Source organism: Python bivittatus, unplaced genomic scaffold (genome assembly GCF_059951505.1).
Source record: "Python bivittatus isolate LINGU-HERP-01145 unplaced genomic scaffold, Pbiv_v1 ctg000480_np1212, whole genome shotgun sequence".
NCBI classification, from domain to species: Eukaryota; Metazoa; Chordata; class Lepidosauria; order Squamata; family Pythonidae; genus Python; species Python bivittatus.
In genome coordinates this window covers 67,852,063-67,874,950 of record NW_028277075.1, presented here as the reverse complement: position 1 = coordinate 67,874,950, position 22,888 = coordinate 67,852,063, and the positions used below count along the sequence as shown (strand labels likewise).

Sequence of the window (22,888 nt, the reverse complement as noted above, 5' to 3'; positions counted from 1 at the left end):
GACTCGTCAGTACAGGAGACCTTTTGAAATGAATGGATTTGAAGTCAGTTTCGACTGTTTTGTCCTCCTGATTTCAGTAGCTCTCTTCTAAGAAAAACAAAGGATGGAGGGCAATGCAGTTTTTCCCGTGATGGAGTTCCTTCTGGGCACACCCAGGCAGCCAGTTTAGGAAGTATGCCCAAATAAACTGAGTAATGAAGCTGGCAGCTGGTACTCTCCTAACAGTTTGCTGTGGGCACAGCACTTCACAGGTTCAGGAACAATGGGGGATTTCCCCTTTGATTGGAAAAACATCCAGCAATTTATTTATTTGTCTGATTTATATAGCTGCTCCTCAAGTGGGCTGGTGCTGAAGCTGGAAGAGAAGGTCAGTTTTGGTCGGTGGATGGAATGGCAGGTTCAGCCCTTTCTCAGAATCCTTCTGGTTTGCTTTAGAGAGGTACTGGTATCTCCAGCAGTTCTGATATCACTAGAGAAAGGGACAGAAAGTAGTCTGTACTGTTCCTCTACTGGAAGGCCAGTGTGATCTAACTCCCCAGAGGGCCTCTTTATCTGCTAGAGAAAGTGCCTTGAGACTCCAGCTCTCAGGTTTTCTCTAGCAATATCGGTGCACCACGGTGCTCCTCACGGCCATGGAGGGAAGTTGGCAGTGACAAAAAGAAGGGAGTGCACCCGCAGCAGCCAGGAGGAGTTGGACAGATCCCAGCCCTCCTGCGTCATTCTGACGCATACCACTGAAACAGGACTTACCATACAAATAGCAAGGGTTGCATCAGAAGAAGATGAAAAATGCTACTTCTGCATCAGATTAAAAAAAAAAAAGTCTTCCCGCCATGGCTATGGTCTGGGGATGGGAAATGGCCATGCTATGCAGAGATGTTCTTAAAGAAGAGTTAGCAAGCCATCTTTCAGAAGTTCGGTCACATGGATGCTTCCTCTGTCACCATAACATGGCAGGCTAATCCAGAGGAACAGGGGCCCCTAGCAGAGAAGGGAGAAGTTGGCTGAGGAAAGCATGCAGGGTGGGACAGATGAGAAAGTCCTTTGGCAAGAGCAGATTTCTGCTCAGGTAATCCTGGATTTCACTTGAACCCCAGTGTGGAGACATCTATTGGGAACATTAATATTAGGCCAATGACTTCAGATGTTGGATTCCACAGAGCCCCATAAACAGTCACTAAACCAAACATTAGGCAGAAGGATAATTGAATATGTTCTGTATTACACAGGCCAGAAGCAATAAGTCATTCTAGCCCCCACCCCCCAAAATCAGGATAAGGTATAAGGATGCCAAAAGTTCTTCTCCAGGAGTGGCATCTAACAATAGAGAAGTAGGTATTAACCCAGGGAGCTCTTAATGGGGAGGAACTTTAAAACTGTGATCCCTCTCTTTCTTTCTGTTATCTGAGGTGGTACAACCTATCTGCAGATCTTCCTTTTGCTATTTATTGAGGATGTGAGAATAGGCCCTTAATCCCTTTGCCTTGGCTTGATGGAGATAACTTGAAATATGATTTATCCTATCAGGTCAGGGATGGGGAATCTATGATCTTCCAGAAATTGCTGAACTCCAGAGCTTGGCAGCCCAGCAAAGGACCCACAGTTTGCAAACTCCGGAAAGCTATGGGTTTCCATCCCTTCCCCAGGAATGCCTTAAAGGCAGGCCTGGTTTGGAGTAGACTCACATACTCCCAAAGCATCTGTTCCTGCTGCAGTTGTTCCACTAAAGCTAAGCATCTGGATGCTTTAGACATGGCTGAGGCTGAAGATTTTTTTCTTTCAGTCCTTGCCTTCCTCATTTTGGACAGGAGTGGCAAAGGCTGGTTTGTCTGCTTAGTCATTTACTTATTCCATATTTTAATAGCCCACCCTAATCCCAAAGGACTCTGGGTGGAATACACTAAAAAAGGAAGGCAAAAAACAAACAAACAAATAAAAAAACCCAACAAAACCAGGAAGCAACTGTAAGGTTTGCCCCATTCGACAGAGAAACTCTCGTGACACGTGTGGTTCACAAAGAAGGTTTACTCATGCGTAACGTAGTAGTCACAAGCAAAGCCAGGACTGGCTTGGTACAATTGCATCACTTGTTATATTCCCCCCTTCCCGCGCTTTTTCCCGCCCCGCGATCACGTTGCAGCTGCGGATTATTGGCCCCCCAATAATCCCCCTTGATTGTTCATGATGGCAGGATCGGTCAGAGTCCATTGTCCTTGATTGCCAGTCCCCCTCCAGCTGGGTTGGTTCCTCCCCGCTACGTGCAAGCCCGCGGGTTCTGTGCTGCGTTGCGATCTTGTTTCGCTGCCTGCGGCCCCGTTCCTTGCTGGCTCGCGCCGTTATCAGTTTATAGTTAAAAGCTTCCGCTGTGGTTTTCCTGTTTGGCTGGGCGCAGGTGGCCCGTTAATTAGTGGCGCTTTCGGTTCCTCTTTTCCCCGCTAGCTACCGCTGGTGGATTCCGCGTGGTCTGGCTGCGAGCTTCCCTGCAGCCCCGTGCTTCCCTGAAGCCTCGTGCTGACCGAACCTGACATGCCGCCCCCCTGAAGACAACTCCCCCCCCCGGCTCTACTTCGGCTTCCCGGGGTATTTATTGTAAAAGTCCCGCACTAGGTCCGGCGCCCTTATGTGGGTTTTACTCACCCATTCGCTGTGGGACTTGGGGAAATGTTTCCATTGCACTAGGAGCTGGGTCTGCCCCTTGTGCCTCCGGGCGTCCAGTATCTGGTTGATCTCGAAGTGCTGCTCCCCCCCGACCATGATGGGTGGTGGCACTCCCTCTGCCTTGTGCCAGGCGTTCCCCGGCTGGTGCAGCTTTAGCAGGCTGCAATGGAACACCGGGTGGATCTTCCCGAGGCTTTTCGGGAGCGTCAGCCTGACGGTCACCGGATTGATGACCTCTGCAATGGGGAACGGCCCCACAAAACTCGGGCTGAGTTTTTTCGATGCCTGGTGCGTCTTTAGGTTTTTGGTTGACAGATACACCTGGTCCCCCACTTTCCATTTCTCCTCGGGGAGCCTCTTGCGGTCCGCGTGTTCCTTGTAGTCGGCTTTGGCTCTTTGCAATGCCGCGTGCGCCGCTCGCCGGGTCGCGTCGATTTGGGCGAACCAGGCGTCCAGGGAGTTGATCTGGGATTCCGGCTGAGGCAACTCCGGCATGGGGACGAAGTCTCTCCCGGTGGCTACTTTGAACGGAGAGAACCCGGTACTCTTGTGGACGGCGTTGTTGTATGCCACTTCCGCGAATGGTAGTAGCTCCGCCCAATCGTCCTGTTGGTGTCCCACGTAGCAGCGCAGGTACTGTTCGAGCCCCCCGTTCAGGCGTTCCGTGGCTCCGTCCGTCTGCGGATGCGCCGCGGAAGAAAGGGCTTGTTTCGTCCCCACCCGCTTCAGGAACTCCCTCCAGAACCGCGCGATGAAGTTGCCGCCCCGATCGCTGACGACCCATCGGGGCGCGCCGTGGAGTCGGTAGACATGTTGCACGAACAGTCTCGCCAACCCCTCGGCCGTGGGGACTCGCCGGCACGCTACAAAGTGCGCTTGTTTGGAGAATAAGTCCGTAACCACCCAAATGGCGGTCTTCCCCTTACTCTCCGGGAGCTCCACTATGAAGTCCATGGCGACCTCTTGCCATGGGCCGTCGGGTTCCGCTACCGACTGGAGTAGCCCTCTAGGTTTTCCTTTAGCCCCTTTCGCCGTCGCGCACACCGGGCAACCCCCCGAGTACGCCTCCACGTCCTTCCGGAGCGTGGGCCACCAAAACTGCCGCCGGATTAAGTGGAGCGTCTTTACGAAGCCGTAATGCCCCGCGCTCCGGCTGTCGTGGGCTCTTTCCATGACCTCCCATCGGCAACGCTCAGGCACGTACAGCTTTCTTTCGTGCCACCACAACCCCTCTTGGCTGGTTAGCGCCTCTCGGTTCTGCTTGAGCCAAGCGTCCCGCTCCGCCGCCTCCGCGAACCCTTGCCTTACTTCAGGCGCCACGTCCCGTCGCTCCCCCTTGGTCTGGCTTCGGGTCACCGCCTTTGCAGCCAGTCTGCTGGCAGGGATGATGGAGTCCACGATCTCCTCCCGTAGGCTGGCGTGCTGGGGCATGCGAGACAGTCCATCTGCTAGGAAGTTGCGCTTCCCGGGGATGTGTTTTAGTGTGAACCTGAACCTCCCGAAGTATTGGGACCACCGCGCCTGTTTGGGGGATAGCTTACGCGGGGTCTTCAGGGCCTCGAGGTTCTTATGGTCCGTCCACACCTCGAACGGTTCAGCTGCCCCCTCCAGTAGATGCCTCCACGTGGCCAGTGCCCACTTGACCGCGTACGCCTCTTTCTCCCACACCATCCACCTCCTCTCCGTCTCGGTGAATTTGCGGGAGGCGTAGGCGCATGGGTGGATGGCCCCCTCCGGGCTGGGCTGGAGCAGGACTGCCCCTGTTGCCACGTCTGACGCATCTACTTGGATTATAAACCGCCAGTCTGGGTCGGGATGGCGCAGGATCGGCTCCGCTGTGAACCACCGTTTTAGCTCCTCAAACGCCCCCTGGCATTCTGCAGTCCACGCAAGTGCCATGCTGGGCTTGGGGGGTTTCCCAGTGCCCTTGGTTTTTAGCAGGTCGGTTAGGGGAAGGGCGATTTGGGCGAAGTTCGGGATAAACTGTCTATAGAAGTTCGCAAACCCTAGGAAGCTTTGGAGTTGCCTCCGGGTTCGCGGCGCTTCCCAACCCAGGACATCCCTTACTTTCGCCGGGTCCATCTCAATTCCCCGGCTGGATATTCGGTAGCCGAGGTAGTCTAGTTGCTCTCGATGGAACTCGCATTTCGATAGCTTTGCGTACAGTTGTGCCTTCAGCAGTCTCTGGAGCACCGTGCGCACCAGGCTCACGTGCTCCGCCAGGGTTTCGGTGTAGATGAGGATGTCGTCCAGGTAGACCAGGACGCCCCGGTAGAGTAGGTCGTGCAGCACCTCATTTATTAGCTGCATAAATACCCCCGGGGCCCCTTTTAATCCGAACGGCATCACGGAAAACTGGTAGCTTCCGAGCGGCGTGTTGAACGCTGTCTTCCACTCATCTTTTGCGCGGATCCTGACTCTGAAGTAAGCTTCGCGGAAGTCCAGTTTTGTGAACACCCTCCCCTTAGACAGATGCGACATCAAGTCCTTCATCAGGGGGAGGGGGTATTTGTACTCCGTGCTGATTGCGTTCAGCCCCCGGTAGTCCACGCACATTCGGAGCGAGCCATCCTTCTTCTCCCGGAATAGCACCGGGGCCGCTAATGGTGACTTCGCGGGTTGGATGAATCCCCGCACTAGGTTCTTGTCTATGAACTCCCGCAGGGCCCCCATCTCCCTCCTTGACAGGGAGTACATTTTCGGCTTAGGCAGGGTTGCTCCTGGCTCTAACTCGATGGCGCAATCACTGGGCCGGTGTGGTGGGAGCTGGTCGGACTCCTTCTCCCCGAACGCTGCCGCCAGGTCTCGATACTGCCTCAGGATTCCGCCGCCCGTCGTGGGTTCCCCGGGCCCGGCCTCTCGCTTTGCGGTCGTCTCGCCAGTCGCCGCTGCCTCCCCACGCCTCGGGATCGTGGCGGGTCTCCGGGGTCCCGGCGCTGCTGCTGCTGCCGTTGCCGCCCGGGTCTCAGGCTCCATCTGCTCTCGCCCCGTCTCCCGGCGTCCCGGACCCTCCACTTGCCCGCCGATGGTTGCGGCCGCCTTTGTCTCCACGGCTCGGTCCCCTCTGCTCTCGCACCTCGCCGGTCTGTCGACCCCGAACCGCACTGCCTCCGCCGTCCAGTCGACTCGTGGGTTCCACCGCCGCAGCCACGCCAAGCCGAGTACCACCGCGTAGTTGGCCACCGGGACCACCACAAATCTCAGTTCTTCCCGGTGACTCCCGATCGTCATCTGGACCGGCTCGGTGTAATATTGAGCTGGCCCCCCCTCCTGCCAGCGTGCCATCTAGCTGGCTGAATGAAATGGGCTCCCGGAGGCGCCTCAGCTGTAGTCCGAGCCCCGAGACCACCGCTGGGTGCATCAAGCAGTGGGTGCAGCCTGAATCCAGTAGCGCTCGCAGCTGTGCCTCCCCTCCGGATCTCACCCCCCGGATGTGTATTCTCACCCGGAACGGTGGGCAGTCCTCATCTCCTATTGGGTCCGCGCGCCTCGACTCCCCTGCTCGCACTGGGACGCCGTTCAGTGCGAGCGCGCCTCGTTTCCCGCCGGCTCCGAGTCCTCTCCGGAGGACGCCGTCTCCGGGGTCGACCACCCCCCGCGTCCTTTCTCGGTCACCGCCGCCACTGCCCCCTTCCGCGGTCGGTCGCCGGTCCTTTTCCCGGTCGCACGCGGGGGCTTGACTTTGGGCCGTGGTGGGGCTCCTTCCCGCTCCGTCGGGCACTGCGCCGCTCGGTGGCCTCTGCCTCCGCACCGGAAGCACAGGTTCAGGGCTCTGGTCGCCTCTCGCCCCCCGGTGGATTGCCGCCGACTGCTCCGCCTCTCCTCGGGGGTTCTTTCCCTCGGCTGGTCCCTCGGCTGGTCCCGTCGTCTCGCGCTCTGTTGGATCTGCCTCCATGCCGATTCCGCCGTTCCGGCCAGCCAGATCCAATCCTTCACTGTGGGCGGGTCGTCCCGCCCCAGTGCCCGCTCCAGGATCTCTGGGTTGAGCCCCCTCTTAAAATACTTCACTTTCAGGGACTCCGGCCAGTCCGTGAGCTTCTCTGCCAACCTCCGGAACTCCAGGGCATACTCCGATACCGATTTGCCCCGCTGTCTGAACTGCAGGATGTCGTCCTCCGCCCGCTTGGCGCTCAATGTGTCCTCGAATCTGTCCCGGAGCGCCTGCATGAAGTCCGGGAAACTCCGTAGTTCCGCCGCGTTGGCATCGTACAGTCCGATCACCCAGCTAGCTGCTTGGCCATCTAGCAGCTCGGCCACGTAGGATACTCTGTCCTCGTCTCTAGCGAATAGGTGACCACCCCTCTGCATGAACCCCCTGACGTGCGTCAGAAAGTGCGGCAGCTGTTCGGGGTCCCCTGAGAACTTCCCAGTGATACCTCGAAGTCTCAGGGCGTCTGCCGCCCGTTGGTCCTCCGACCGGGGCGCCGTGGGTGGTGCCGGCGGGGGTGCCAGACCGCCACCCCTGTTGCTCGCCCCATCGTTTGCCGCCGGTGGTCCCACTCTCTGTAGCAGGGTCTGGAGCATCGCCTCCATGGCGTCTAGGCGCCGCTCGACTCTCTCCTCTAGTCGGGCGAACTTCTCACTCCACTTGCGGTTCCGGATCCCGGAACCTCGGGTTATCGTGACGCCTGAACCGTCTGGCCCTTGGTTCACGCCCATCGACCACCGCTCGGATGGAGGGCGCCCGGCGCTGGCCGCTGCCCCGTCGCTCCCGGGTGGCTCTGACCGCCCCTCCTCGAGCCTGGGTTCCTCGCGCTCCAGCTGACCCATGGATTCCTCGTCGCTGGTCATGCCTGTATTGAGAAAGGAAATGCTCCTCGGTGGTACCGGGTAGCGCTAACGGTGAGTCCTGGCTTTATGTAAGGTTTGCCCCGTTCGACAGAGAAACTCTCGTGACACGTGTGGTTCACAAAGAAGGTTTACTCATGCGTAACGTAGTAGTCACAAGCAAAGCCAGGACTGGCTTGGTACAATTGCATCACTTGTTATATTCCCCCCTTCCCGCGCTTTTTCCCGCCCCGCGATCACGTTGCAGCTGCGGATTATTGGCCCCCCAATAATCCCCCTTGATTGTTCATGATGGCAGGATCGGTCAGAGTCCATTGTCCTTGATTGCCAGTCCCCCTCCGGCTGGGTTGGTTCCTCCCCGCTACGTGCAAGCCCGCGGGTTCTGTGCTGCATTGCGATCTTGTTTCGCTGCCTGCGGCCCTGTTCATTGCTGGCTCGCGCCGTTATCAGTTTATAGTTAAAAGCTTCCGCTGTGGTTTTCCTGTTTGGCTGGGCGCAGGTGGCCCGTTAATTAGCGGCGCTTTCGGTTCCTCTTTTCCCCGCTAGCTACCGCCGGTGGATTCCGCGTGGTCTGGCTGCGAGCTTCCCTGCAGCCCCGTGCTTCCCTGAAGCCTCGTGCTGACTGAACCTGACAGCAACAACATCACAATAAAATCCAGAACAAAACCTAAGGCAGACACCCCCAGTCATCTGGAGCCAAAGGCTCCCTACTTACATATCTAAGTAATTTTGAGACTATCAGCGGGGGGTGGGGTTACACCTCATCAGGAGAGTTTGGGGGGGGGCTACTACAGACAAGGACTCCCCCATGCCCCTGGCAAGGAAGGAGTACTTTCAATAGGGTAGATTCAATCTTGACAAGGCATTGCCTTTTTTATTCCAGGGCTGTGTTGTATAACTACCATTTGACCACCATTTTTAACTGGGGCCAGATCCTTACCAGTAACCAAACAGCACCTTTAATACAGATTTATTCTTCCAGGCAGCTGAGTTTGTTCCACCAGCAATCTTGTCATTGTACTTTGTATGAGTTTTAGTTTCACGGTAGTCCAGATGAGTGGTAGTCAGGACATGAGTTACTGATATCAGGGCATCCTGGTCCAAGTAGGATTGCAACTGGTGCACCAGCCAAAGCTGGGCAAAAGCTGCCTGCTCACAAGCCATGAGATCAGAAGGACCTTCAAGTCCTCTGTGGTAACTACAGTTCCTTGGCCCTTCTGAGGAGTCAGCATCAGCTGTTCTCGTTGGGTCACTTCCTATACAGACTTTCCTCAAGGCAAGTTAGCTTTGCAACAGTCATGCATTTCGGATCTGCGATGCTGGATTTCATGCAGCAATTGCTTTGAATATGTACCTATTTGAACATAATGCACACTTGGAACTCTTGTGAGAGAGCAGTCTATTCTGGGTAATATTGGATCTCTTCTCACAAGTAATACTATGGGGCTTTCCCCACTTGCTTCTAACCATGGAGCACCCTGGTAACTTCTTTATTCTGCTGTATGCCCTGACGTTGCCTTCATCCTACCTCCAGGCCATGAGTGAGAGGGGCTTGTCAATCTAAACTGTTATACTTATTGACTATCGCACGATGAGGTCCATCTAATGTTCCAAGCCAGAAACCATGACTTACAAAAAAGAAAAAACAAATAACTAGATTCATTTAACTCATTAAGCCAAAGGATGGGCAACTTTCCTGAATTTGGGACTGCCGCTTACTCCTTAAACCAGTGAAAGACTGTAGGAGACCTTCCCTTTGTGCTGATAGGACTGGAAGGGGGACGATTGAATTGCTGTCTTCCCCCTTGCTTTGGAATGGCTTTAAGTTCCTTCCACTGTCTCTTTCTCAGAGGTCCTCTACTATCCTTCATTCTCCCCTTTCTGAAGGGTCAGGATGAGTGGGCACACTGCCAAGAAAGCATTGGGCTGCAACCACCAATCAGTTTTGTTAGAGTTTTATCCCATCTTTATTTGTGAAAGTGGCCTACATAATACTCTTTCCTATTTTCCCTTACAACAACAACAACAACCCCGAAAGGGCTAAAACTCATGTACTCCCTAACCCAACTCCTAACCACTACACCAAACTAGCTCTTAGTACATACTGATAGCTATGGATTCCATATGAGTTCAAGAAGCAGCAGTCTTGAAGCAGGATGTGGGAGGCTTACATGTAGCTTATCACAGCCTGACAGAGACCCTGGCTACCCGGACATTTCTCACTTATCAGCTGAGAGAACAGGTTCCTCCCCACTTAATGCAGCGGCTGAAAAAATCTGTGCCTTAACAAAAGATATATTGGGTTCTAAAGTGAAAACCATCCATTTGGTTGAGGTTTCTGCAAATTATCCCATCCCCTTTCAAGAAACCTTGGGAAAAGAGATTCTGGGAGAATTTTGCTTTCTATTGAAGTCAGCCACCAACAGTTGACTTTTCTAGGACATTTTTTTTCATTTATGGATTTTGTTGTTATTTGATTGAGGGGAATCTTTAAAACTCTGTCATAGTGAAAATAGGACACGGATCCTGGCAGGCACCATGAGAGCTGCCCATGGACATACTGGTGGCCACTGGTGTCCTATTGGATGTTGAACTGATGATGCACTTAGCTGATGGAGCACTCTTTGCATCACCAGCCAAAACACATTCTGCAACTGTGGTTCTTTTTCCCGCTGCCTGCTGTTCCTGAAAGGAAAAACATTGGAAGAGACATGAAAAAAAAAAAAGGAGGGAGCAGTAACTGGGGCATTTCCAACCTATCAGTCTTTCCATTTCCCAAGCCTTCTGTGTGCACGGTCCATTCAAGTCAGATTTCTTATGAGTGGCCTCTCTTTTTCCAGATATATGTGATTCTGATATGCTATAAATATAGGCACATTTATTTTGAGTGACTCTAGATCTTACACAAATCACACTTCTTCAGGGAATACCAGGGAAGGAGCTCTGCACATTTATTTATTTCTTTTATTTGTTTAAGCAATTTATATGGCCGCCCAACTCACGGTGACTCCGTGCGGCTTACAAGGTAAGAGGATTAATTGCATTCAGGTAAGATGATTAATGTACAAGTAGTCCTCATTTAGTGACTGCAGTTGGGACCGGCAACTTGATTAAGCGAAGCAGTCGGTAAGTGAAAATCACATGACCATGACTGTGCTTACAATTTTACTTCAGTTTTCCTTTGTTTTACAGTGTCAGCAGGACATGACCCAAACAGCCAGGTGAAACACAAAGGACTATTTGGTAGCAAAATTAGGGATAGTTCTGGGTTTGCCCTAAGGATGACAGAGCGTCCAGAGTTTTGCAGCCCCTTCAGGTTCCCTAATCAGGTAAGTAGTTGATCTAAGAAAAGATGCCAAGCTCCCTGTCTAGACATTGACAAAGACTAAGGAGTGTCTCTTCAACAAAATGATGCAAGGTGGTGACCTCTGTGGACAGTCCCAGAAATTGCTTGAGTTGGAGGCTAGCCTTACTTACCGCTCTGAGATTATAGATCAATAAATGTCAGTTTTGCAACACATCCAGGAGCACTTTTCTCTTTAGCAAAAAATTTGGAGAATGAGGAGGGAGAAGGGTTTGAACCCCACCCCTGTGTACATAAAAAAGGGAGTACAATAAGGGAGAATATTCCAATGCACATGTGAAGGAGCAGCTTTAAAGATTTATAGCATTTAATTTGCTTTTTCAGGAAGAGAATGCAGAAGAATATTCATCTGCTAGTAAATTTTTGGGTCATGTCTGTTGAAGAATCTGTCAAACTGCGGTTTCATTTATTGCGGTCTAATTTTCATATCTGCATACTTGTAAGAATAATAGTGCCCCCTCCCAGTATACCAGTTGATGCCATCAGCGTAAGAGGCATGTTCTCCTTTGTGATACAGGCCATTCAGATTGGAAGAGTGGCAATTACTGTACCACCAGCCTCCTTTGAAAGTTACGGCACAATTTCCAGAATAGTTATCATTGTCTCTGTCTTTTGTAGAGAATGCCTGGTTGTTGTGTCCCGAGAAAGAATTACCTAAAAGGAGAAAATCACAGGGAAGCACTGAGTTAAGGGGATCACAGGGAAGCCCAGTCAAGATGATATAGTGTGTGCTTCACCGGTCTCTTGAAGCCATGGTTTGCTTAACCTGGCTTGCTGAATATACCACCTGGAGGTCCATCTAACAGGCCATGTTATAGATCATGATTGATAAACCAGAATGCCTGAATTCCATTATCACATTAAGCTAAGGGATGGGCAACTTCCCTGAGTCTGGGACTGCATTTTTCTCCCTGGACCAGTTGAAGGGCTGCCAGGTCTTCTGTTGATGTGCTGATAGCATTAGGAGCAGGACTGAATTTTTCTTCTCCCTACTCTCTGCCTGGGGAGGTTTTAAGAAACGATGTCACTGAAAAAAAGCCACTTTACTGCTGAATTGCCACTGATTGCCCACTCCTACACTAATCCAAGGAATTAGAAATATCTTCCTTATCATATATATATATTTAAAGGTTTTGAGATTTTTAGTTAGGAAAAAAATGAATTCAAAGATTATCTAGATTTTGAAAAAAATATAATATAATGTGGTGGATAGCAACAGAGAGCAAGGCTATCAGGAAGGAGGGGGTGCATTCCAGGAGGGGAAAGGAAACAGAAGACAACACAGTCCACAGGGGGAGTGTGGGAAGTGGAAGAGGTTCAGGATAGCCTAGAATCTCCCAGCATATTTCCACTAGTTGTAGTAGTATAGATTTAGCCTGGCAAGATTCTGTCTATATGGTGTAAGCAAATAAAGGAACTGCACTCAACTGGACTGTTTCACTGTTGTTCTTGGGCTAAGCCTGACATATAATAATCGCAATGTTAATAAATATTATAGGTCAAGAATATTTATTAATAAATCAATTTCTATTCCACATCTTCTACTTGGGGTCCTCCAAATGACTCCCACTTCATCAAAGTCTGAATGAAACAATAAAATGATGACTCAAAGTGTCATGTCCCAGGAAGAGAACTTCAACTCACAATGAAATTGACTTTGGGTTGGTTCAAGAAGGAGAAGATGAAGTGTTTCTTTAGCCAAATCACGATTGTATTAAGAATTCACTATACAAAATGGGAAGGAGAATGGCCACAACTTCTCAGATATTTCTTTCTAAATCAATCTATGAAAAATACATTTTCATTGGCAATTGTGAAATGCAGCCATGCTGAAATTGTGAATCTCTTCACACAACGTTAGTGATGATTGCTACAGTAAAACCCATATTCAAAGCCTCTGATGCTCAGGTGATGGGGACAATCCACCAAAGGTGGTTCATACTTTCATATGCTGCCTGATAGCTTCTGGGATCTCCTGCCCTGGTTAGATATTGTGGGGAAAAAGTCTCTGGACCATATATTTTGAACTTATTCAGTAAAAATGGGCTGGGCAACCTGTGGCTTCATCCCTCCACAACACTCCACTTAGGGATAGTAGAGCCCCTCAGAATGAGTTAGAATGACATTTTTGGATCATTTTTGCAGTTTGTGGAGGATAAATGGCCAAACAGCTGCCTGAAGACTTCAATAGGCTTAAGCCATCCACTATACCCCTTCATATTTGTACTCCCATATTGTCCCCTGTGATAGGCCAGAAAGGAATTAGGCAGCTCCTGGCTTAAAATGTTTCTGCATTCTGCATCAGATCAAGTGACATTTATGTTTTTTATATTTGCTGTAAGAAAGTACTCAGATGAAAAGGCATTCTCTGGATTACTCACCCATGTTACTATCCAAAGAGGAGCCCACTGTTAGCCTGTAGTTTTCACTTTCATTTGCGATTCTGAAACTGGAATATGTCGCAAAGGTTCTGGAACTGTTGAAATCTTCCAGATCAATCCGCAACTGCTGGGTTCCTGAACCCAGAGGGATAGATGCTATTAGAGAATGAACAGTGGCGATGCAGAAGTCCTTTAAGGAAAGCCTATTGATTATCACAGTGAACAAGTACAAAATGGGATGATGGGTCATTCTAGTCCAAAGGCAAAGAGAGCTAAACGACATGGAGGAACAGGATCCCAGGAGCACAAGTGTTGGCCCAGGTGAATTAAACCACTGTCGGGATTTCACTTGAACTTTGTCTGGAGTTTTTGCGCAGTTAGCCAGAAAGAGATCCTCTGCATTGCCCCTTTTTATCTTTATTTTCACAAAGCCAATCTTTCAATAACTTTCTACCTACATACGATGGGTAAGGCAGTGAGGAGAGATATAGATTGCTGCTGGGGTGTCCTGGCTCCATGTAATTTTTCAAAAACAGGAGAATGTATGGTCCCTCAAGAGAAAGAAGGCAACTTTCTCCTTTTTCCCACTTTCTGATTTATTTTATTTTTGGGTTAGTGATCAACCCTCTCGAGGAATCATGCTGCATAAATCTCTGAGACCATTTCCAAATTACAGAAAAAATATTTTTCCCAGATGTATCAGTTTGGAATGTACCATTAATCTCTATGGAAGGAAATGGAACTTAGGTCTTACAGACTGACATGAGCAGATCAGAGTCTTTCTTTTATGCATATTGTGTCCCTGTGATGCAAAGAGAGTCTCTGGTAATATTAAAGGGTGAATCTGGAAGGACTGATACTCATCTTTCCTTATAAATTCTGAAAAAGTTAAGCATTATCCATGTAAAAGGACTTACGTATCAAATTGAGCATCAGGTAGAAGAGGAGATTTGGGGCTTACCAGAGCTGGTGAGAAGATAGATCTTATCATTGCCCAGCCAGAATTCTGATCCTTGCCTCCCAAATCCTTTCTTGTATGATTCCCAGTCACGGTAGAAATCAACCGATCCATCCTGCCGCCTCTGGAAGACCTAGGTGGAAAGAGAGGGAGCGATATCTCAGTGTCCGCCTGATGGAGAAGCTGCTTTCCTAATCTTACCCCATTTCTGAAATGGGGGGGTGCCTTTCAGTCTGGTTTTGAACAGAATGATGACCTCTAAGCCTTGCTAGCAAAACCCTGAGACAATGCGTCGCTGTTTGTTGCTGTTTAAAAAGCTATTTTAATGTCTCAAGCCTTAGAATAGGTGAAATATATTTTATACCCTCCCAAAACTAAAATGACAAAAAACCTAGAAAATTATCCTGCAGCCCATGGTGCTGAAAAAAAGTGAAGTTCCTAGCATCCATATAAATGTTTTAAATCAACAAATAAATAAATAAATAAATCCAAAGGTTGTCCACCATGGTAGAAAGGCCCATGAAGAACACGCCAAATGTGGGGTAGTGATTAGAGCATTGTTGGACTAGGATCAAAGAAGCCTGGACTCAAATCACCATCGAACCATGCAACTCAATATGTAGCTTTAGGCAGATTACTCAGTCAACCTAATTTATCTTCTTAAAAGATGCTGTGATAAATTTATTGCTAGAGAAAAGAATCCTGCCGGACCTTGGAAGGAGCACAGGGAGAGATGCCAATATACTTTTTTCCAAGCTGGGTGAAACAATCAGTCAGGGATGTCTGCAGGGGAGGTTGCAAATAGTTAAGATGGATGCCAACTCAACTTTTTGCCCCTCCCCCCCAGATGGTTGGAATTCAGATTGGAATAATAAATGCAGAGGAACTTCCCTTGTAAGGAATGAAGGTAGGGAGGGTACGGATGGCCCTGCAACTACCAATGGTGCCCTCTCTCTGAGCTCTGTTGTTATCAAGAGGAGGCAATGCTACGCAGGGCTGCTCTTCTCTCTTGCTTGCTTCCTGATGGACGGCACCCAATCATGAGGGATGAAGACCGTAAAGTGGGAAGCTCCTATCCCATATATAGGCAGGGTTGGATTTTGGGACGTGTGATAGCCATGTTTTAGGACTTCCAGTCTGTTCAATCTCACGATGACAGGGAAGCACGTCTTCAGTTTTCAGCTGTCCTGGTCTCAACTCCCAAGAGTGGACTTGGGAGCTTCATTCAGCCCTGGGGCTGCAAACTGCTTAGCTGAGAGCAGGATGATGGGCACCTGAATAGCTGCTATAATTTTGTAACAAGAATGGCAGCATGAAGCCCGCTTGTTTAAAAGCTTAATTATCATAAGATGGAGCTTCTCCCTCTTCTGTTATGTTCAAGTACTTATTATCTCTTCCTCCTCCTCCTCAGGCTCCAGCTTACCAACCAGCCCCCTCCATCCGTCTCCATGTCACAGAAAACCATCATGGGGTTCCCCTTGGTTGGGTAGATTGTGTACCAGCCACTCAGGGTCTCCCCACGTTCTAGGAGGTCCTTGCAGTTTCTGGCTTCTGTCTCTGGGGGGAAGAATAGGGAGGAATGGGTAGGTCATTTCAGGCAATCTCTGCTGTCAAAATATATGTGGTGGGACAGCTATTGGTCTCTGTGCAAGACCCGCAAGTGTGAAATCACCATCATCTCTGCTGTAGGAATATGAATGCTTGTTGTAATGCAATGATCTCATGGAGATCCCTGGTAAAAAGTTATTAAACAAAGAAAGGATGATAATTCCATGGGAATACTGTGGAAGGCATCTCTAGAACTGTTGGGTTTACTGGCTGGGGATCATGGGAGTTTGAATCCCACACTTCAGAGAGTACAGGTTGAGGAAGGCTGATACATACAAATAACATGTATCATAATGATCCTCAGTCTATGATTAATGAGTTTGTACTAGTCCAAGCCTCATTCTTGAGATGGCTACTATACCCTCTTTTACAATGCATTTTCTTTCTCTTCATCAGGTAAGTTCTCAGATTTACTATATAAGTCTGAGTAAAATTTAAAATTTGAAAACATACATCTGTAATCTCTTCTGAAGGATTTTCAACAGTATCATTTGAATTTTTTCTTATATTTTGAGTGTCTTTTTATACAATACATATTCAATAAATATCTATTTTTTCACCAGACCATGGTAAGCCTCTCCTACGCTAGATGCAAAGCGTTGCACTGTCTCAGAACTAATCAGCTTTGTATTCACTGACATTCACTAAAAATACATAAAAATACAACCTTCCAGATGGTTCAGTAAGTACTTCTAGTTTTAATTTCAGGTATTTGGGGAGGAAATAATCAGGAAGAAAGAGAGAGCCATCAACTCTTATCAAACCAAAGTCTTTCCATCTGCTTAGATTAATAACTTCTACTGCTTTTATATCTGATTGACTGCCAACACTTCCTATATAAGATTCTGGAAATTATAGCTTGATGAGAATATCGAGATTATAAAGACTATTTAGGTGTCTTATAAAGTGTAGCTAACTAAAAGAAAGGTGCTTTTCCAACTTGAGCTATTCAATGCATTAAATGATGACTGACAATGCACTGTATCCATTAAGATAGGTAGTCTGCTGTAGATGACGGAGTCTGTAGTCAACACATATAGGAATGTGCCAGGCCAGAGGACGTTGATGCGCATCCTAAGCAAGCTTTCTGCACCAGACACTTCCAGGTTTCTTGGCCTTCAACTCCCAGAATCATCCAGCTACCGTCTGGGGGGAAAGGCTGAACTAACCCAACAAGGAAGCTATTGAGGAAGAGGAAGTGGAGGCATACCTTTCTGTTGACAGTTGGGAACATTGTCTAAGCTGCAGGCATCTCCTGTAAGAAAAAAATAAGTAATTTCTTGTGCAGTGAATAAACAGAAAGACAGAGGTTTCACCAGCTCCATACATAAGAACAACCACTTGTGTGCCAGTGTACTGTCCATTCCTCATAGTGATGGACTGCTGTCATCATCTGGTTCTGTATTACAAGCAGTTCGACCAAGGACAGCATGAAATAGTGTGTGATTGGTGGCATGCAGCTGGACCAGTGCTTCCCTTTTGATCCAGCTCTTGCACAACCCCTAATCTCAGTCAGTAGAAGTACCTTTGTCTCCTTTGTCTCCTTTGGGTCCAGCTTTTCCAGTTATCCCAGCAGAACCTCTTTCACCTGAAGAGGAGGAGGAAGAAAAGGAGAAGAAGAAGAAAAAGCAGCTTAGATCATCTTAGGAGCATCTAAATAAGTCTAGAAAAAGACTTCTGAAGACAGACATTGCAATGATGAGTACATTACAGCTGCAAGAGAGCATCAAAGAGATTTAGGTTTGAGACGATGGCTTCATATTTTAGCTCAGGATTGTTGGGAGTCTAGATCTGTAGGAAATTATGCTGGATATGTAGGTCAGTGGTAACATTGCCTGATTCCTGAAAGGAAGAAAGCTCATGGGCTTAAGAACAGCTCACAGGACAAAATTATGTAGTCCACCTCCCTTAGAAAAGTTTCCACAACACCAGAGAACCCAGCCAGGGAGGCACCTTCTGACTACTTTGCTAAGACAATGACCTTTGAGAATCCTCTTACTGAGCAAAGAGCCTAAGACTGTCATTTCCTATCTAACATTTGGGAGAAAGGGAATTACTTTCGTCCCTCTGCCAGCAACTTCCCCTCTTCTAGGAAGCAGTTTATAAATGCAAAGCCTGATTCCCACTGTTGTGATGAAGGAGAACAAATGAGTGGCTGCTTCTACCTGGTGTGACATCTTCAATGGGGGAGGGCATTTACTCACCTGGGGGCCCCTGAGGACCAGGGTCACCCTTTAGCCCTGGTGATCCATTTGTTCCTGGCACACCTGGAATTCCAGGTATCCCTGCCTGACCCTGGAGAATAATCTTGTCACTTCCACATTGTGTTAAGCCCTGCAGCTCTGGAACAGGAGAAAGAGCATAAATAGGACACAACATGAAAAACAGGAGAGAAGCAATGTGGCCTCCTTAGGGAGTAGCAGGTTCATATTATTTTATTTATTTATTTCTATTTCAAATTTAGACACCGCCATCTCATGAGGAAGTGACTCTGGGCGGTTTACAATAAAATATTAAATAAAGGTAGCCCTGTGTGCAATGCTAGAAAATCAGGATGGAGCAGTGGGTAAGGTAACTGGGGTGCAAAAGAGGCACAAAAGCTCTTCCACTCTTATTTTTCCACATAAAAAGTAATTCCTGTCCTGAGCTGTTGGAGAAAACTGAGAACTCTTCTCTAACACAAGAGTGCATATTTCTTTTTAAAACATTTCCTTGATTTGCTTTGACCTACCTACCCCCCTTTTTTTGGGGGGGGGGTGCCCAAGTCAGTCTTGACTCCTGGCAATTGCCTGGACAAATCCCTGCACCTTTCTTGGCAATGTTTTTCAGAAGTCGCCTTTGCCTTCTTCCAAGGGCTGAGAGAGTGTGACTGGCCCAAGGTCACCCAACTGGCTTTGTACCTAAGGCAGGACTAGAACTCATGGTCTCTCAATTTCTAACCTGATGCTTTAATCACTACATCTAACTAGCTCTCATTTTCACCCTTTACACAGTGTGAAACCAGGAGCTTCCACATAAAGCACTGTTCATTAGGAGCCCCTGTCTACATCTAGAAGATGTAGGATTAACAGTTCTTGTTCTCATGTTTACCTTCTCAAATATATATATAAAACTACTTAGGCAAATACCTATAACCTCAAAGGTGTTACTTTATCACTTTTCAAAGAAATTCAAAACCCAAGCTAATATATGCTCCGCACAAGCAAAATGTCATCTGAAAATTAGAGCTCAAGATCAATTCTTTGTTTTTATTTATTAAAAAGTAACATATTGATCATTAAAAACTATCCTGAAAGTGCTGCTTCTTTTACAGGAACTCCTTTCCCTCAAAAAGCATCACAACCCAGCTTATCAACTTTCTTTCCCCAACCTTTAAACCCCACCAGCACCACCAAGAAATGCTCAGTCTTACTAAGGCAGAACTTCACAGCATCCGGATTCCATCCCTCATGGGTTCCTGAGCCATCTCTTGACCCACAAAACTGCTGGTCAACAGGGCCTGGATTCCTCTGCTCACAGTAGTTGTGGACAGAAGAAAGAATGTGAGGCAAGTATTCCTCTGCACACAGTAACCCCAGTGAGACTAAGAACCAAGCTGAAAGATCATTCAGCTGGAACTCACGTGCACAGCAAGTGGCTTCGGTGTCCTGGCCCAAGACTCCTCTCTCCACAGACAAAGCAACCAGGAAAATCAGGTGGAAACCAGCCCAGAGCCTCATCTTGCCTTGCAGAATGTCCCTCCAGCTCTCTGAGCCAGAGGTGTGCAGTCTCTCTCCTCTTATATATATATGGAGGTCTTGATTGATTGTATAAACAGAGAAATCAGGAAATACTTACATTTTCTGACTAAGGCTAAGTATGCCCATATCTGTTTTGCAATGTCTGTTTGTACAAGCTCAGCAGGGTTCATTAATATTCAGGAAGAGGGGTAATCTTGAATTATGCAATGTTCCTCCTCAGTTTCCTTATGCTGAAGAATGTGTGCATTGTAACCACGTTATATCAGGAAAAAAAAATCAAAAACATATTGGGTCAATAAATAATCTTATAAATCCTTGTACTTTCCCTGGTTGGACAAACTCCCATACATTGCTTTACTAAACTTGTTTTAGGGATAAGACATTCACTCTTGAACTGGACTGGTTGCCAAGTATATTGCAACACATTCAGATCTTGCTGAGAAGGATCCCCTGAGCCAATCTCAGCCTGTAAGAGATCCCTCATAGATGATAAGATGACCATATTCCTAGTTCTCCAATAGTAAATTGCTGATTTTATACAATTATTTTTTTCCTAAAAACTGCAGATTTTTTTGGATGCAACATTCATAATTATATAATTAATTATAATTACAGAATTAAAAAATTGCTGAGTTTCCAGGATTAACAACAACATCAACAAAATAATGCCTTTAAACTCTGGTATTGGAGAAAATTGTTGAGAGTATCTTCATTTGCAAGAGAAACCAATCATTCAATGGTAGATGAAGTAAAACCAGATTACTCACTGAAATCATTAATAATGAAGCTGAAGCTTATTTTCTTACACATAATGTGAAGGCCAAAGTTATTGGAGAAGACCCTAAAGCTTGAGAAAATCTAGGACAGTCAAAGAAGAGGCCAACGGAAGGCAAGGTGGCTATCCCTGATGACAAAAGCATATGATTATAAGAACTCAGAGAAGCTGTTTCTGATAGACAATCCTGACAAAATGATGTCCATCAGGTCAGGAAGAGTTGGAAATGACTGAACAACAAAGAAGTCACTTGTCGTCACGAGGCATCATTTAAGTTTTGTAATCTGCCCTGTGAAAACTTGTTTTGAAAAGCAGCACAGACATTTTAAAATGAATAAATGAATCAGTGGGGTTGCACTGCCCCAGACAGACCTGGTGCATAATCTGGGGGTCCTCCTGGACTCACGACTCCTGCTTGAGGAGCAGGTGGCAATCGTGGCCAGGAGGGCCTTTGCGCAACTTCATGTTGTGCGCCAGTTATGCCCCTTCCTTGATCAGGAGTCCCTTCAGTCTGTCACTCATGCCCTGGTCATCTCTCATTTAGACTATTGCAATGCGCTGTACATGGGGCTACCCTTGAAGAGTATCCAGAAGCTGCAGCTGGTTCAAAATGCGGCCATACGGGCAATCTTGGGTGCCCCAAGGATGGCATGTGTAATACCTCTGGTGTGGGAGCTGCATTGGGTTCCACTTTGTTTCTGGGTCCAATTCAAGGTGTTGGTTATCACCTTTAAAGGCCTACATGGCATGGGTCCAGGTTACCTGAAGGACCGTCTCATCCCCATTACATCAACCTGTCCCACCCAGTCCAGCAGAGAAGGCATGTTGCAGATCCTGTCAGTGAGAGAATGTCAATTGTCAGGTCCTAGGAGGAGAACCTTATCTGCCATTGCCCCCGCCCTATGGAATACTCTCCCCCCAGAGGTAAGGTGGGCCCCTACCCTCCCAATGTTTTGGAAGGAATTGAAGACTTGTCTCTGCCAACTTGCATGGGGCAAGGAAAGATCCAATTGACCCTGGGGATGGCTGGCACCTTGACGATGCTCCCTGAAGTTTATTAACATCTAATTAACATCTGCCTCTTGGAAATATTATAAAGGAAGTTTGTTTTTGACATATTTTAATTAATTAATTTTTATCTATTTTAATTAATGTTTATTTTATTTTTCTGTAAACCACCCAGAGCCATTCCATAGTGAGATGGGTGGTGACAAATTTGAAATATAAATATAAATAAATACTTCATTTACAAATGGTAGCCTAAGGTAACTTACTTCAGCTTCTGTTGAACATTGCCTGGTCATTTAAGGACATCATTTTGTATCTTAGGACAACATAAGTGATAAATCAGGTGGTGGTTAGTGATAAAAGAAGTGAAAGGATCCCCCTAAACAGCAGCTTTCAGACGACAAGAGCAGAAGAAAACAAAACAATGGCAAAACATTATTTTAATTCCAGCTGACCTGCTGAGAAACTCTTGGTTGTTAATCTGAGTAGCGGAATAGAACTGAAGGCTGTGCAAAGCTCTGAAGGAGTGCTTTGCTCCAACAGCTTTAAACAAAACTTCCCTAGATCCTGCTTCATGAAGCAAGGTGGTGCCCTTGATTCCTGTGATCTGTGTTGTTACTGCCATCTTTTATTTATTTTTTCTATCTTTGTAGTGTTGCTGTGTTTTTATTTTTGCATGCGGTTCGTTTTACATTGTATTTTTCATGTGTGCTGCCAATAGGCATTTTTGATCAGGGTGGCATACAAATGTGTTAAGTAAATAAATAAATGTTGCTTCATATTTGCTTCATATTCAGTGACTCTCTTAGCCTGAGCTCACACTAAGAAAAAGCTTTCAGGATCTCTTATTTTGAGAAGGAGGAAAACTTCTCATTGTCCACTTTCTCCATGCCATGCATGATTTTATACACCATGTTCCACTTCAGTTGCTTCTTTTCCAAGGTAGAGTCTCTAATATTTTAGTCCTTCCTAATGGGGAAGGTGATCATTTTGATTGCTCCTTTCTTCAGCAGGTCCATGGAAGACAGTCATCCTTGAGCCATTTGATGAGCATTGAAGGACTCCACAGTTGTCTGGCTCCACTGTGGGCTGTGGGCAACTCCAAAGCCATGTGACCTGGGAGCTCTTCAGCCATAGTTGTGAGAGAAGGTGAGGGGCCCTCCTCCCACCACACTGGTCCAAAGCACTTAAAAGCCACTCAGAGGGCTTCATCTGAGGCCAAATGGGTCACCTCTGCACTTTGGTAAATCAAATCATGGCTTGAATCACTTCATCAAAGCCAATCCAAGGGCTCTTCCACAAAGCAGAATAGAGGTTCTGCCTGCACCAGAAATGGGGGGAGGAGAAGAATATCTCCTTTGGTGCCAGACACTGGAGTGATCAGTTGTTGGGATCAGAGAACTGGCAGCAAAGGAACTGTCCTCCCCAGCTTCTCTTCCCCGCCCCCCACAACAGTATAGTTCATTAAGACCCCATCCCATAGAAGATGCTGAAGTAACTCCTCCTGTTCTCAAGGTGTTAAGTGACTATATTGCAGAAAAATAAAACCTGAGCTTGCATGCTAGATGAATGTCATCAGAAACTTATAGCTCAAGATCAATTCCTTCT

General features: G+C 47.6%; 1 protein-coding gene across 1 annotated transcript; it reads right to left on the bottom strand.

Moving 5' to 3' along the window:
* Positions 1-7,651: 7,651 nt before the first annotated feature.
* LOC103055009 (ryncolin-3-like) lies at positions 7,652-19,585 on the bottom strand. Its single transcript, XM_025175692.2, has 8 exons — positions 19,380-19,585; positions 17,962-18,099; positions 17,283-17,345; positions 16,968-17,012; positions 15,573-15,706; positions 14,153-14,282; positions 13,192-13,326; positions 7,652-11,464 (listed from the first exon to the last, which is right to left on the bottom strand). The coding sequence occupies exons 1-8, from the start codon at positions 19,474-19,476 to the stop codon at positions 11,217-11,219; spliced, it is 990 nt and encodes a 329-aa protein (XP_025031460.1). The 5' UTR covers positions 19,477-19,585; the 3' UTR covers positions 7,652-11,216.
* Between the last annotated feature and the right edge of the window lie 3,303 nt (positions 19,586-22,888).

What these genes read in the sequence shown, in the direction of transcription:
- LOC103055009 (XM_025175692.2), bottom strand. Translation starts at nt 19,476, where the DNA reads ATGAGGCTCTGGGCTGGTTTCCACCTGATTTTCCTGGTTGCTTTGTCT. An exon ending in CGGATGGAGGGGGCTGGTTG is followed by an intron (nt 14,283 to 15,572) that starts GTAAGCTGGAGC and finishes CTTTCCACCTAG; the next exon opens with GTCTTCCAGAGGCGGCAGGA. An exon ending in CTATCTTCTCACCAGCTCTG is followed by an intron (nt 13,327 to 14,152) that starts GTAAGCCCCAAA and finishes CTCTGGGTTCAG; the next exon opens with GAACCCAGCAGTTGCGGATT.